At 42.5% G+C, this 17,239-nt stretch overlaps 1 protein-coding gene across 2 annotated transcripts; it reads left to right on the forward strand.

Moving 5' to 3' along the window:
- Positions 1-12,563: 12,563 nt before the first annotated feature.
- On the forward strand, positions 12,564-15,601 carry LOC112553392. Of its 2 annotated transcripts, none has more exons than XM_025220581.1 (2): positions 12,564-13,186; positions 14,109-15,601. In XM_025220581.1, exon 2 carries the CDS (start codon positions 14,202-14,204, stop codon positions 14,892-14,894), a length of 693 nt encoding a protein of 230 aa, XP_025076366.1. In that variant the 5' UTR covers positions 12,564-13,186; positions 14,109-14,201; the 3' UTR covers positions 14,895-15,601. The 2 variants fall into 2 exon arrangements, with proteins under 2 accessions (XP_025076366.1, XP_025076367.1); XM_025220582.1 differs by lacking the exon at positions 12,564-13,186 and adding an exon at positions 13,199-13,289.
- The last annotated feature ends 1,638 nt before the right edge of the window (positions 15,602-17,239 follow it).

Consider the following 17,239-nt stretch of genomic DNA (forward strand, 5'->3'; position numbering starts at 1 on the left):
TCCACCATTTTGTAAGTCTATGATCATGTTGAAAGCACAGTTACATCTGGACTTACAGGTCTACCACAGAGACGTTAATATTCGAATTCCACTTCTACCTACCACAGCGTTCTCATGGCAACCTACTATTTCTACCTACGCATCTGGTTTTGTAACATCATTTCTCATCTCCATCTCTTCCCCAGAAGCACATTTTCCCGAGTTCCTCGACCATCTCACCGGAACATGGAGATGAAGCTGAGTTTGTAAGGTGGCCAGTGACAAATCACTGTCATGTGACCCCAGCTTTCATGCTCGTTGACCAACGGTGACCTCGCCACCAGCTCTGTCCATTTTTCACGGTTCCTCAAAGCCCCATGGGGAGTTAATCACACCAGCGCTGTCCACACTTTCCATGTATCCTCCTCCCTGTATCTTTCCTCTTCTTCGGTCTTCTCTTCTCCACTTTCCTTATTGTTTGGGCATCGTGGTGTTGATTCCCTCTCCGATTTAAAACAAATGATATCCCAGATGGTTGGCCTCTTCGAAAGTGAGACGTTTGCGATTTGTTTGTGGCTGTCGAACCTTTGCAGTCAGATGTTCCGAAATGTTTGTAAAGGAGACATGCAGGACATATAAGTCACAGGGCAGAGACATTCATTTCGTCCTTTTCAGTTCGGAAAAGAATTACCTGCAGCTGATATAAATTACATCAAGCCTTATGAAACTGATATAAAGCCTTGTGGTTACTACTTCATAGCAGCTCTCAGTTCCACGTTCGCTTGGCCCAGTGACAAGAAAAAGCTCTTCTAGGAGCCTAGAGCCAGTAAACCACTCACAGTTAGCCCACTCAATGTATCATCATCGTTATTTCCTCAGCTAGCACTGTCATAATCCACTTACCGGAAATTGGTCATGAAGCCTTTGTTGAAGCGAGACATTCGATGAGATAAAATCTGAGAGGAAGGGGAACTGCCAGGGTCAAGACTGGAACTGTTTTCCCGTCAGACAATGTTTCAAAGTACAGCACCCTTACCTTTCTTTAGCAACCAGTAGGCGAGAGAAACAACAAATGTTTAGCTTAGTCTCGGAAATTTTTCTAAACCAAGTACCTCTTTGACAGCGCCATCGTTAGGACAACAAGGAAACGACTTTCTTTGAAGTTATAAGTTGTCGGTAGCCGTGAGATCAGATCCCGTCCCCAACACACCTTTTTTTTTCTTTTTTTTTTTTTTATTACCTTCTTTTCCGTACTCCCACCCGGCTAGCCTCTTGGTGACAAATTATGGGTAATGATCAGTAATGGTTACTCGATGGCCCTGCCACCCGCTCAACAAAGCTGGGTGAGGTCGGGCATGCGCACAAGGGTTGTTAACGCAACGGTGCGAGGCGGAGCGTGGCGGGTGGGTCACGTGATCGGAGTGACAAATGAGCAGCGAGGGCCCCGTGGGTCCCTGTGGGATCACCAGCAACCGCGCAAGCTGACCTGCTGCGTGCGACAGTGTGGTGTGGCCAGGAGTAGGTTCTTCAGAAATCATGTCGGTTTGATTAACGAAGCTTGCTGCTAAATTCAGCGATAGCCTCTCTCTGACTCTCCACTCTTTCGACCCCTTGTCCCCCTTCCACTCCCTTTGATACACACCTACAAACGCACGAGTGCACGCAGGCACAAATGCATGCTAATTAACTGCATTTCTGTTGTAACGCTTGTAATAAAGTGTAATTTATTTTGTAATACTCATATATGTTACAAACTTTATGTGCACAGTTCAACTTCTCAAAGACTGTATGTGTAGACTGGTTGCTGGTCAGCTCGACCTTCTACTGAAATGGCGCCTGTTGCCATAACACAGGTGTGAACATCGGCTAGAGAAGAGCTGGACAGCCGGACCTGCCTGGAGAAAAGTAATCCGCACTCCCTTAGTGAATTCACGTGAATACAGGTATTCCTGTGTGAACATTGTGTATAAACCAAAGTTCAGTGAACTGTCTGTAGTGACATTAAACACATCAACAGGGACGTGGCTCATCGCATGCCAATCTCCAGTCTGCTATCCCGCCTCCTTCCCTCTCTGTTCACCATCCCCTCCCTTGCTGCCTCAGGAGTTCACCCTGACCTTTCAACCGCAATCATCTCTATCTACACTTGGCAGACACCAGAGTTTGAAAAATATCAGTCTCATCAAAATAACCGACCTGAGGTCACTTGTAGGCGGCCATCTGGATGCACATCAAACACATGAACAGATGGCTGGCTTTATGCTTACAAACACTACCTGATGGAACATTACATGTGGAAACACAGTGGCTAGTCAAGCAGCTAGTCTATCATGCCTTTGGCTTGAGTTTGTACTGAGCAACGCAAGCACTCGTAACCAAGCTAGCTATGTGCTAGCATAATGCTAGGCACGGCCAGGGTGAACAGATAAACATGAATAAATGAGCGAAGTAGTTTACTGGCAGTACGTCCCGTGGAAAGCGGAATCATCTGTAAGCTTTAAATAGCTCCTTATAAATCAGGTAGCCACTTTTATTTTTACTGAAAAGAATGAGCAGGATGGAGAGTGGGGGTGGGGTGGGGAAGCAGAATCCTATCCACAGGCCACAAACCAGTGACCATATGCAGTAACTTCCAGAACACGAAGTCTACCCTTATTCTAAGGGGTGACTAATACATTTACTTTTGCATTATCCTAACATAAAAATTCCATTTAAAATGAAAGAAAAACTGGATAAAAAATAAAATACGTTAAATGAACAATGTCAGTGACACTAACTCAGATGAAGTGATGATCCAGACATTTTAGAGTTGGCTAATATCGATGCAGTCTTGGCTTGCATCACATTAGAATGCTAAATTTTGATTGCCCGAGGGTAGTCACGTGACCGTGGTGACGGGCCTGGCGACCTACCCGGTCGTTAAAATATGCGGCGTTTCAATCGGAGCGCCAGTTGAGAAGGTGAAGAAATGGGTGATTTACCAGTCGACACACCACGTGACCTATCAGACGCGCGCGCAGCAATCAGCGGAAGGGGTAGGGGTTCGGTTACCAATTAGGTCGGGGAGTGCCGGCGATTAGCTGCCGAGCCTTGCACCTTGGCCCAGTGGGCCGCGGCGGACCGCAAGTCAAACAAGTGTGCCGCGCGAGGACCGGCCAGTGCACGTGCGACGCGCGGCGACACGGTGCGCCTAATGAGGCGGTCAGCTCGTGCCGCGAGGGGGCGCCCGTGCACCAGACCTGACGTCGGGCTGTTGTGCGGCGTCAAAAGTTGCAGCAGCTCGTCGAACGCCGCCGACCTCGGGTCCGAGTCCCCGATGTACCACTCCCGTGCACCCACCCAGCCTCAAACATCCTCAATAGCCTCCCTGGCAAAAGAGAAGTGGTGCGCGGGGAAATGACACGCCGGAAGTGGCATGAAAGTGATGGCGCCTTCACACACCAGTTGGCAATCATTGACTAGGTTACCGCAGCTTATTCTTCCATTGTCGGAGGAAACCAGCGAGCAGTTTGCCCTCGCCCCCGCTTCTGTCAGACTGTAGGCGGGACCCACATCTGTGTGCGCGCGTGCGAGAGAGAAAGAGAAAAAGAGAAAAGGATAATCTTTTAGGAGTGAATAAAACTTACATTTGATAAACACCTCCAAGAAAAGACAAACGTATAGTTCAGAATAAACGCAAAAATAAAAACGGTATCTGAGAGAATGTCGATGCCAGATATCAGATATCAGATATAAATTATAGCAAATTGTATTGAAACAGATTTTTCAATGGTGTGAAGAGACACGCTGGGTCATTAGTGTCAAAGTGTCAAATGATACAGTAAATTATTTAACACCTACATACAGCAAGGTACACGACAGTAAACCCAGACATTATTCGTGACTGTCTGTGGTAAAGTTTGTTTTAAATATACATTATTTTTCATAAAATAAGTAAACTATAAGCTAAACTACATCGTCCTCGTCATGTTGTCATTTTAAAATTTGGATGACATGTAGATTGTTAAATTGTTACATATTTTTAAAAAGTTGATTTTGTCAGAGCTTTCTAGCATCAATGCTGTTAAATTACAATAGATAAGTTGATGTGTTTGGCAAAAATATGTCGGACTTCTCTATTATATTTTATGTGAGATATGTTTGCACATTCACAGCTGGTCCATGCACAAAAAAAACAAATTCAAATTTCCGAACCCACAGTCCGAACACTTCCACTGTCACAACACATCTTATGTTCCTTCCGACCATTCAATTTCCCCTCCCCCCTAAAAAAAAATCTCCAGTTGAAAAATGACACCAAGTTCCACTTGAATATAAACACAAAGTTTCCACTTCTATGGTAACACAAATATGTCCACTTGAAAGTAACACAAAGTTTTCATGACACCATGCTCTTCATGAAGTTATTTCTAATTCAGCTCTGGTTGGTGAGCCGAGGCGGATACGATGAATAAGCGAGATAAACAACAAAGTGAGAAAAAAAAAAACCCACAAAAACTGGAGAAAAAGTCTTTAGCTAAATGGCAAGTTCAAAACTTAACTAACATTCTTCAAACATTAAACACACGCTCACCGAACAATCAACAAAGATACACATCACCTCAACAGATACAAATCTGGTCAGATGTGGCCAGTCCAGTCAAGGCTAACTTCCCCAATTCTGTTCAGACTTGTTAAATAACACAAATCTGGTCAGGATGTGCACAGTCGGTCAGGACTACAAACACCAAAGTCGGTTCAGACTGTTGCAAACAAAACGTACGGACACCTGATGGACACCGAGGAGACTGTTACTTCTCCCCGCCCCGTCAAGGAAAAACTCACCAACAACATCCCAAACACTCAAACACTCTTTCCTTTGTTCTTCGAACCCAAAACAACCTAATCAAACCGTTGATTAAAAAACAACAAAAAAACAAGCCCGGCGGCCATCCCTGTGTGGCGCGCACTCAGACAGTATTGCTGTCTTTCAACCTCGCCCTTCCAGTTTACTTTTCCCTGTCTCCTTCTAGCTCAAAAAAAAAAAAAAAAAATTAAAAATATAGCGCAGCAGGTTTGTGACATACCTCAATCATTTATTATACTTTCTTTGTTTAAACGTCTGGTAACAAGATTCTCCAAATCATGAGTGGGAGTCATATCTGTGGTCCTGTCGGTAGAGGTTGTTGTTCTACTAATCACTGAAAGACTTTGCAAGAATTACATATCTTGTATTATTTAATTTTAACATAATGATTATTTAAAATTGGAACTTTTGTAGTTAAAATATTTTTTTGTGCTCAACCACTCTTGGCAAACAGACAACAACAACAAAAAAAAAAAAAAGGAAAAAAAGAAACAATGTCTAACTTTGACATAAAGGACGAGAGTGATTAGTGTTCATGGAGTGGTGAAAATACTAAATTAAGGATGATGAAAACCGGTCCAGCTGATATTCAGTCTGCATCAAACCTTAAATGTCATGTAACATCATCTTGATGTGATAAATGTATGTGGACTGCCACTGTTTGGCAGTCGTAACAAGTTGGTTATTTAACTAATAAGCTTTGTCCGTCAATGGAGAAGCAGCCAGAGACATTGGTGTGGAAAAATGTGCCATGTCGCATTATGTAAAAATATGTCATGTTTGAAATGAGTGTAAATGGAAGCCTGCAAGGAAAAATAACTTTGGTACACGGGAAATGGCCAAAAACAGCTTTACATGTACGATCATCGAAACACAAATAATTTCCGGTCAGTAGGTCGCGCACGATTCTCGATTGGGTATGGAGCCTCACAGGGTGAAAACGTACCCACTCTTTGACTTCTAAATTTTGTTTCATTTTCATGTAATTCATTATTTTAGAGGAAACATCACGGCTTCGCTAGGGCAGTTGACTCAAGACTTGGAAACGTCACGAAAGCGGACGAAAACAAGGGAGACGACGACAACCTCTGCTCGATCTCTTCAATAGTGAACACAGAGTAGTCAGCTAGTAAGAGAGTCAATCGCCGTCCTTGATTACTGCTTGGAATGCAAAACTGTCCTTCTTCATGCTGAAAGAGAACGAGAAGTTTTCAAAAGTTGTTGTCCGATCACTGGGCCAGGAACGCAGTTAATGAGCAGGAAAACGGCGAACCAAATGTTGGAGGTAAGTTTTACTATTTTTTTTTCTTCCTTTTTTTGTTTGTTTTACTAGTTTATAGCTTTAAGTAGGGTGATGTATCCACATTAATATCTTTTGTTCTTGGTCACAGAACTCAAATTTCATGTGCCTCGACTACTTGCAGGGCGAGAAGTGCGTGGGCTTGGGACACCTCCTGCCTCAGCTCAACACCCTCAAAATCCGCATCGAGCAACAGAAGTCCAAGCTAGAAATCTGTGGTCCCTGGCTACTGCTGTCCTGAATGGGTTGGAGACCAGATTTGCTGATGCCTATAAGGACCAAGACCTGCTTGCAACTGTGTCGAACCCAAGGTGAGGGAGAGTTTTCGTTATTTCAGTGTATTTTTTCTTCATTTATAAGCTACTCTCTGTCACTGTTCTTTTGAGAATGAGAAGAATGTGAAGCGCTTAGAGCTCAGATTACACGAGATATAGCGCTATACAAATATCCGTAAAATAAATTAAAAATAAACTTTTGACGGAAGGTGGGGGAGGGGTGTGTTGATTAAAAAAACAAAACATAACTGGTCACTGGTCTTTTGACACTTGCCTACAAATCAAAATAAGTACCATAAAAACCAGTACATTTTATAAAATTAATTAAAAAACAACAATAAGAAAAAAAAATTTAACGAAATTAACAAGCATTAATTATTGTGCATATTATTGTTTCAGGTGCAAGTTGATGTGGGACTGAGGGACCAAACCCTGCGTGAGAAATGCAGATCCCTCTTGACTGCAGAGGCAGCATTGATGGACACGCCAATTGATGGACACGCCAGTCCAATCCCAACCAAGCTGCTCAGCTCAACAGGCAGACTTCATCATTTATGAAGAAGTTACCAGCACCCTGAGACAACTACGCTTCCTGATGTCTGGATTGTCGCAGAATGTCAATGAACTGGACAAATAGCCCACGGTCAAACAACTCTATCTGCGCCAACACCGTTTGCCAAGCAGTGCTGCGGTTGAGAGATAGTTCAGTCTGGCAGGACTTATCATGACAAAGCTGCGCACTAGGGGACAGACAGCACTTCGAGGCCAAAGTTCTGGTCCAAGTTCAATTCCATGGAGGACTGAAAGCATGTAGATTTGTTTTAACAGTATTCACAAATTATCAGCACTAAGTCAAAAGTTTTGTTTTTATACCTTTGCATTTTGTTGTTAATATGGAGTTTTTGGTAGTCTCAGATCAGGAATAAAGGTCAATGTATATAAAACCAGTTTTTGTGTTAGCAAGTAACAGTGTCTTGTGTGTATGTTTGATGTTTGTGTATGTTGCTACAGCCAGCTGGCTGCAGCTAACTTTTTATAACATCACGCTTTTAAAAGTAGCCAAAAGAAGCTGGCTACATTTTAAAAGTAGCCCAAAGTAGCTGGCTACGTTTTGGAAAATTGTAGCTGTAGTGTAGCTGGCTAGTTTTGAAAAAAAGTAGCTGTAGCGTAGCCGGCTACAAATTAAAAGTAGCTTGCCCATCCCTGGAAATGCTATACCCTAGTCCCTCTTGACACCGGAGCAAGGGAGTGAAGAAACTGCTTTTATTATTTCTTTTATTTGGCCTTGGGATGCTGACAACAACAGTTCAAAGGCAGTTGTTTGGGGTTTGGGTGCTCTTTCGGGGCAGTTGGTTATGATGAAATTGCATCGGAATAAAATTAGGCTCTGGGGAGAGAACAATAAGACTCTAGACAGCAAATATCAGGCAATTGTGCAATGAAAATCGGAAAACAAAAGTATACTTTTGTATTTAATCTCTAGTCTGCATTATTCATACGACTGAAAATAAAAACAAAATTACGGCTGAGTAAAACAATTGGATCACACGATGTACAAGTAAATAAACAAATCGCAGCTAAATTATCTTCAGATAATTGCCCACATGTACATTATTGAGGTGTGGTGGACACCCCAGCACGAAAGCTAGTAAGAAGCAATTTTACCTCTGCAAATCGGAAAAACTCCTCTCCTGCCAGAAACACACACAGGTGCATAAGCACAGACATTAAAAAAAACAAAAAAAACAAACAAAATAATAATAGAATGGTCAAGAACGAACTTGTCCATTACCAGCGATAAATATTTACTAACTTTAAACAAAAGTTCATTATTTTGTTAGATGAACTGTATTCAGACTAAACGACCCACCTTGGTAAAGATTGAAGTCTCTAGAAGCACAGAGTAAAGAAGTTGTGGGAAACGAACAATGTCGTGTGTGGGTAGAGAGAAAACAACACACCAAATAGCCAAGTCGAAGTACAAAGGCCGAGTGACAAGCCGCGGCTGACAGGCTTATCCAGTCACAATATCTGCTTCTTGGAGTAATTCTTTTTTTAAAAGGAGTTGCACATTTTGATAATTTCAAACCTAAAATGTATTCCTGGCAATAAAACCGTCGTTTGGCCTCGTCGAGCATTTATGAAAATTTCAAAACTGTTCAACAAAAATGTCGTTCCACTGTCATTTATTTATAATTTTACAAAATGCTTCCAAACTCTGCGTGTGACTGTAATTGTAAGAATAGAGTAAACTGTGTCTCACTACAGTTTTCAGGAAACATTAACATTGTTGCAGTGACCATTTAAATAGTCATCCTTTTTTTTTTTACATTATGTTAACAAAATTATTTGATCACAACACATAATTACCTCAAAAACCGAATAATAATAATAATTGTTGGCAATAATTCTCTTCTAGCGAGAGAGCAAACAAGTGAGCGAGTGAATGAGCGATGATATGTAAAAACCTTCCGTGAAAGATGTAGACTCGAGGTAATGTTGTATTGCTAACCTCTGAATGACAAGCATGACAGTCCTAACCATCGTCGTTTTTATCATCATCACCTTCTGGTCATCCCTACATTATTTTTTTATAATATTATGTCAGACTGTCAAGAATTCTCTCGCTTAATCGTGACGTGACAACAAATCATCAACTTTCCCGTAGACATGTAACAAGGCCGGACTGTTATTTATTCAACAAGATTTTTTTTTAAAGTTAGCTTTAAAGTCAGTTTGTTACGTCTGAGCGGCCGATAATACCTTTATTGCAACAAAATCAACTTACAGGGTGTAATACTTTCAGTACTATTATTCCTTGCTAAGCTCGGGCCGACACGAGTGAGTGAGTGCACGGGTGAGTGCAAGACCAGGGTGATTTGACGCTTTTAGCGTAGGCACCCAGCACATTTCAGCAACGTGGCTGTCCTGACAGTTCCTATATTTCCGGATGGGTGAGTCACCGACGCCAGGAGTCACGCGCGACGGAGGGGAGTCTGCTAAGGAGGGTAGTGGTGGACAGTGGTAGGCGAAGGGGGAAATGATTCACGACAGCGGGACAACTTTGTCGTGGCCTAGAATGTGAGTCGCCACCCAGACTGTCCTGCCTGTTCTGGGGCTTAGTGCAAAGTTACCTGTTGTCTAGCAAGCGAACTACGCACGCACGCAGATCCTTACAAATGAATTTCCATCGCTACTTTTCTTGTTCAGATGTAATACCAGTCATGTAAATTTTTCATGGTTATGACAATATTTATTTACTGTGTGCTGCACTCGTCAACAGAGTTATGCGTTCAAGCAAGAGTTGTTGTTGTTGGGTGTGTTTGGGGGGAAAGCGGGAGAACACACAGAGGGAAGAAAACTTCACTGTCTCAAGACAGGCGGGAATCGAACACTGGTTCTGCGCGGTAATTAGGCTACTCTACACCGACTGGTAAGATATTCAGTGTCTGAGCGTTAGTCCTGATAAACGCGTGCTCAGTGAGTGGGAGTGGTGAGTGATGACTCTAACAATGAGACGCCTGCACCCTAACATTACTCTAATACTCCACGGCAACCCCATCCTCCACAGTGGATCTCCATAAATACGACTGGCTTGCGAGGCAGGGCAAAGATTACCAACAGACTTGCTTTGGCTTCATTGCACTTGGAATTTTGAGGCTCAGAGTGTTTGTAACTTGTGTCAGAAAGGTTGTTGCTTCTCTCTCTCGACTGTTCATCAGGACTGCGAGTGCTTGAACTTCGTGCTGTCCAGAGTCGTCAGGAACATTTTTGTCTCCTTCTGGCAGTACGTTGTTGACCCAGTACAAGTTCCATGTTGTAGCCAAAGGCTGGCTGTAGTTTGACGAAGATCGGAGCTTCTAGTTTTTTCTACTAAGTTGTTTTTAAGTTAAAAAGTTTTTCTGCAAAGTTTACGCGACTGCTTTCGTAGCAGTGGCGTTAGGAAGATGTTTCGGCTTTGGGGGGGATGGGCAAACTCCTGCTGCAGTGAACGGCGTTCGCACTCGCACATTACGTAAAAAGGATGGGGGGGGGGGGGGGTGTGGTGTAGAGCACGCAGTGTCGTACGTGTGTGAGTGGTGTGAGCAGTGGTTAGGCGTAGCATCACAACACGTCCTGGTTTATTGTTAAAAGGCAAAGCTCAGTATTAAATAAGAAAAAACAAATTAAAGAATGACTCCCGCTAACGCATTCACAAGAAATGTGATAAACGTTATAATCATTAATCATATTAATCAGAGGTTGCAAGTCAGTGTGCCAAAAAAACTGCGTCTTCGGTGATTTCTATTAATGAACTCCATTGCATCTCGTCCCAGATTAAGCAGATCAACCCTCTCTTTAAATCATGCATAATGAGACTGTTATTCAAGCGCGTTTGTGTCATGGAACATTTTTCAGGTATGTTTTTGTTTGTTTGTAAGGCAGAAAAACTGCGTTCTGCAGTTGCCGTCGGTAACTGGTATAGTAAGATACCAGTTTCAAAAGCGTATCGATCTCGCTTAAGCATTTTCTCACTAACGTTTGTGCCTTCCGGCAAGAGCAATCCCCGTCTCCTGTGCATGTTACCTACTGGTCAGCTCTTCCAGTACCTCTATTACTAAATACACTACCGCCAAACAGTATACCTAAACAAGAAAACACCAAACCGCCCGTGACAGTAACGTCCTCGAATGCAACATTCCAGCTCTGCACATATACCAGCGCACACACCTATGCCACTGCGCGCTGCACAGGCCCGCAGATCACACTCGGGTCACACACCGTGGGTGACAGCGAGTGGGTGGGGGATGTTTTATGTTGGTCAAAACCGAAAAACCGCAAAGAATAAGGCGTCGCATATATGGGGGAAGGGGTGGAGGGAGACGAACCGATGTACCGATGTACTGTCCGGCTGCTTGTCTTCCTGAGGTCAACACGCCGCATAGCATGAACAATACAACGGACTGTCCCCGATCTGATCGTCAGATGGTGTTTGGGCTCCACTTGCCTCAGGCCCGCTTTTTGTGACGGTATGAACCGTCTCCTTTCTCTACGTTCCCCTACCTTTCTTAGTTTTATGTTTTGTGAGGAATTACGTCTAAATATTGGGGGGGGGGGGAGGGCAAAAGGATATTCTGCCCCTCCTGTAATTTCCTTGGGGGGGGCTTGCCCCTGGTTCTCCTACGCCACTGGTCTCGTAATCTTCGGTTGAAACTGTGTTTTCTTTTTGAGCAGTAATACAAACACTCTCACTCCGTGCACTGTGAACCATAAGATTCGTGATTATATCGAACAACCAAGGTTTGCGACCAATAAGAGCTGTCTGTACTCAGTGTGATTTATGACATGAACTGAAGCATTCAGTGGCCTGGGTCTCGCCAGTGGTGTCCCTTTGCCCTGCTGGCGAGAGGCCGACAGATCTCAATTCCGGTTTTCTTTTTTCGTAGATTTGCTTTACCCTTTGTGTTTACTGTTTGAACTGTGCTTCTGCTACGCCACTTACTGGATTATTCTTCTATGACTGCGCCACGCAGCTTCTTGTGTATCGACCGCTTCAACTGGCTGACTAGCGATCTCTAGTTACATCTGCGCCATCTTGAAAAAAAACCCAACCTCTAGTTAACAAGGCTTTTACAATTTAAAAAAATTTCATTACCTTTCCGACAACAAGAATTCTGTTTATTCACACATGCAAATGCACAAACATTATCGCAACACAGTCTCCCTGCAGTGTCAAAAAAAAAAAAAAAAAAAAAGTAGCAGACGACTCACGCATGTCAAACTCATCATGCGTACCTTGCCAGCCATGCCACATTTGAAAAGGTGTTACGGAGGCTGCACGGTTCACAGGGTGATCCCATTTCATCTTTAGGACTGAACCAGACTTCACTTTTAAAAAAGTGATAGTATTGTTCTTATAGGACCAGCGAGTAATGCTGATAATAGTTAAATCTCTAGCACTACTAGAAATCAGTGCTTTCGAGACAACATGGATGCGGCACAGAATCGGCTCGTTACCCTCTTATTTATTAGCAGGGTAATGTAATATATTCCTCTACACTTAAAGCACATTGTGCACAGAAAGTTTTCGCCACATGTATGTTTTCATGATGGCATACCATGTTTGTTTTTTGTTGGTTTTTTTTTTGTTGTTTTTTTTTGTTTTTGTTTTTTGGTTTGATTTGTTTGTTCATTTTCGTTGCATCTATTTCTTTATCTGTTTGATTAGATTAGCTGCAGGTTTCTTCTGCTCAGTCATCTAGCTCATCTAGCTCCTTCTTGATATAATATTCTTTGAAACAATCAGCTTGCTCTTCAACATTTCGTTTTAATCTTAGCCGTTGTTTGAACAAGCAAGCCAACACTTGTTTCTTAAAAGAAATCATATTACTACGAATAAAAAGATTTTACCTCCTGGACTTGGAATAAAGACATGAAAGCAATTTTCACACTTTTAGCTGCACTTACAGGCAGTCAAAACCGAAAACCCATTTTTGTTGTTGTTATTTAGTTCATTCAATAAACGGAATGCTTTTTGAGAACAGCGAATGCTATTCTTTTAGAGAAAACCATCCACATGAAAAATTTAATTTCGTATATGTTGCAGACATTTATACATATATGGAAAGCAGATACTTCTCTCGTGCAAGTCAGCCAAGAAACATAACCACCTTGACTTGACCAAAAGTGCGACCGACAGATGGCGTGAAGGCGCAGTATGTACACGGCCATCATCCTTCGTCCTGTGTGGTTTCCACTCACTCCACTGGGCAGTCTTCAAACGCTGTAGGCTTGTGCGCATAAAGGGTGAGTACATACACAATCGATTCCTTGTTACACCAGCTGGCGCATGTTTACCAGCATGCAGCGCTGTGCAGTACTGTATGTATCCCTTCTGCCACCAAGACACGTATGTCGTTTTATTATTCAACTGAAAGCATCAACTTTTTCGCTCGCCTTCTTGTAAACCACCCTTCTGTATATCTGTATTTCACGTAAAAAATAAAATAAAATAAAATACACCTATGTGGACATACACATGAACCCTCGCAGACACGCACGCATGCAGTCACATTGGTTTAGTAATGCTCGTTAGGAAAGAGATAAAGACACTTTCTTAATTTTTAAAGCTGCAAAATCAACTGTTAGATGTAGACCACGGATTGTTAACTGTGTTCTCGGGTCAGCTTAAGCCTTAAGGTTGGCCGGTTGTTAAACCAAACGGAAGGAAAAGGTCAAGTAAGCTATTAGCCGCTACTGCTGTTTCTTACCCCATGAATACACTGATCGTAGCTAGAATACCGACTGCTGATGTTTTCTTTGATAAATAATTACGAGACCAACTAATTTATACACTGTAGAAATTTATCAGAGACAGAATGGCTAGAGTGTGTGCATCATTTGGTGAGTGAGTGCGTGAACGAATCAGTCAGTAAACTGTAACTAAAAGGCACTATTTCAAGTTTTGAAACCTTATGCTGGAATGATATAGCTGTGAACAGCACGCAGCTCTCTTATCTACAGCTGCGTCGGTGTGCTTTTCTTGAATATGCCAATAATGTTGCACGCGGTTGCCATGAGATGAAGATCATATGATTTGTTAGTTATATTAACATTAGCTCAGACGTTTTACGGAGTTGAAGAAATACCGACGTTGCCTTCATTTGTTCAGAACACGGAGTGAATACTGTGTAGATCCTATTCAAATATTCGTTTGTTCTGTGTACAGGTTAAAGTTCAGTAACGGCGTGGTAGCTCTGTTTGCCGCAGTGGCTTTACGACGTCGGGAATATGTTCTGTGGCCGACAACCCAAACACTATAATGCCTCCACCATGGCAGTGGCTGCGGCTCAACCGCCGTAAATACGCCTTGAGCACCTCTCCCGACAGCGACTACAGAGAGATAGACCTTAGCACTGGTCACATGCCCTTTGACCCATCCGTCCTTCCAGAGTCTGCACCACGTCGAGGGCTCAAACCCTTCTGGAAGAAAAAGGCAGAACCAGACCGTAGCGAGCCGTTCTCAGACTATATTCAGACAGGACTTCTGGGCACAGAAGGCAGGTGGAAGGCTTTGGGAAGGACAGAGAGTAGTTACAGCCCTTCAGGTTCACAGGAGCCAGGCCTCTGTTCAGCTGCAGCCTGTGATCCGCCATTAGCGCGTCCTGCACGGAGATGTGACAGTCTTCATGCAGAATCACAGGACGTTGCAAGCATGCGCAGATTTCTTTACGGCAGACCGGAGGGAACTCGCCTTTGCTTAGCTTCCACTAGCGACTGGCTGACCAAGCGGAGTGTCGTCGACCGCGTGCCGGACAAGGGTCGAGATGGCAAATCCAAGAGGCCGCACGTCTGGGACATTTTTCCTGACAATAATGTGCACAGAAGCGCTAGTCGCGCCAGTGGTAAGCAAGGAAGAGACACAAGCGTTTGGAACCGCGCGACGCAAGGCTGGAAACCATCTCTGCTTACGTCCCTCGCGCTGTTGATGACAGCGCCATCTCGGCGGCCCTGAATGGCAGGAGGATGGATGATTTCAATCCTGATCCTGCCTGGAACCTGGCCTTGGGAAGCTTTGCTTCCTCGCCTGAATCATCAACCGAAACGCTTCCCGAACGAACACCTCGTTCTCACTTATTACTTGGAAATACTTCAGCCCTTGAATCTGACGTCACTGCATCGTCGCCATCACTATCATCTTCATCTACACGACACCAAGCTACGCCATCTGATGGCTTTCAAGCAAAATCGAACATTTTCATAGACTTTGAATATTCATTGGATGACGCGAGGTTACAGCCATACCCATCGTCGCTGGACACGATGTCTGACGATACACACGATCGACAGACCAAGCTTGGAAATGGTGCAAATCTCGATGCAATGTTCAGCTCCAACGGTGAAGTATTGTACTAGTTTCCTGGGGATTGCAGGCACTGTCTTCTATTTTAATTGAAGTATCGACAAGAAAGTGATGTAAAATGAGCTAAACATTGATTTTTCCTTTCTGACAAATATGTGTAGATAAGTATATACAAAAGACCCATAGGACCTAAAAATACTTCAAATGTCAAATGTTCACTATTTATTTTATAAATAATTATATATATAATGTGAGAACCAACTCGACACTTCTAGAAATGTTCACGCTTATCTCTGTAAAATCCGAACAGAACAAAACTGGGATAAAAAAAAAAATTAATAATAAAGATGACCATGAAGTGTGATTTGTTTCTTTCATTCTTTCTCATTCTTTCTTTGCATTTCAATACATTTCTGAAAACGCTTAATACGTTTAAAGCAATTCGAAGCTGTACCAGAAAGAAATTATAGACAGCTATACATTTTATATAGTTTAATATATATGTCCCCACGAATTTTACATCTCGAAAATCTTAAGGTGTGTGTGTGTGTGAAATATCAGTGTCAACGCAGATCGCAATTACTAACATATGAACTTCAGACGATCAATATGGATCAATATCAATAATTTACATTATCAAACCCATGTAGCTCGTAGGCTCACGCGACCATGCACGTATATATACGTTCATATGCACACATGTATAGTCTTTCTCTCTCTCTCACACACACATGTACATTCTCGCGTATACTCCCATTAAAGGCTGTTTTTAAGGGCCGCTACGCGAATATATTGAATATAACAGAAAGAGAAAATATAACGACACAGCTGACGGCCATGTGGCCGAAAAATATTATCGTGTTTATGATGTTTCTTGTTAATTAGTACGCTGTATTTATTAATAATAATAAGTGCAAAATTTGTAAAGCGCATTTATTCACACTCCTACGGATCGTATGCTCTTATAGCACTTAAGAACAAGAACGAAACATGGACAGCATACGAGAGACAGGAAAACAAACAAATAACATGAGCTATAAAAGAATAAATTAACTTTAACCGTAAGCATACTAATTATAAAACGAAGAATATTAAGAAAATTAAATACAGAAAACACGAGATCGAGGAAGCAAATAACAAGAACAATAGATCGATGAGATCGAGTAACATGATTGCAAAAGGAAGGATGTGAAAAATGAATAGCATTATGTGAAAGGTTGTTATTAATAATAACAATAGCATGCATATATGGAATTTATAAAGCACAATATATCAGCAAAGAGGCGAACTGCATTATTGCGCTGAACAATTAAAGATCCATGGAAAGTACACAAGCCAAAGCGTGCTTCAGAATGTCTATATTGTGGTCTGTACATGCGTGTGAAATATTAAAATTATTTATTTTGACGTATATATATATCCCTCTCAGAGAAAAAAAAAATTGCATATATATATACAGGGCCGTGCAAAGGGGCAGGCGGACGAGGCATCTGCCTAGGGCCCCGCGCTTCAAGGGGCCCCGCGCTTTTGATTGATATGGTAACTAGGCTAATGTAACCTATTGACGAACGTTACAAATAAATTAATCGTAGGCTTATGTTGTAATGTGTATGCAGCGTGCTGTCAATGATTATCTGAGGAAAAAAGTGACTTTAGATCCCAACTAAAACCGTGTGAATAAGAACGGCCTGTATATATAACTACATCTGCAATTTTAAGAATTAATAAATGTTTACTCATTATCTGTTCTCGTCAAACTATCGCGTGATCTAGAAACCGCACAGCAGTAAAGCAGAGCTAGTGCGGACGCACATTAATAGCTATCTAAGGTGACCAGACGTTTCGTGCCGATGATGGTGTCGTCACCGTCAAAAAACGCCGAAAAAAGTGATTTTTAAAGACAACGGGACATTTGATGGACTTGACATTGGGCGTCCCGCCCGATATTCAGGCGGGACACGAAGGTCAAAAGCGGGAGTGCGGACGTCTGGTCACCT

Source organism: Pomacea canaliculata, linkage group LG12, assembly GCF_003073045.1.
Source record: "Pomacea canaliculata isolate SZHN2017 linkage group LG12, ASM307304v1, whole genome shotgun sequence".
NCBI classification, from domain to species: Eukaryota; Metazoa; Mollusca; class Gastropoda; order Architaenioglossa; family Ampullariidae; genus Pomacea; species Pomacea canaliculata.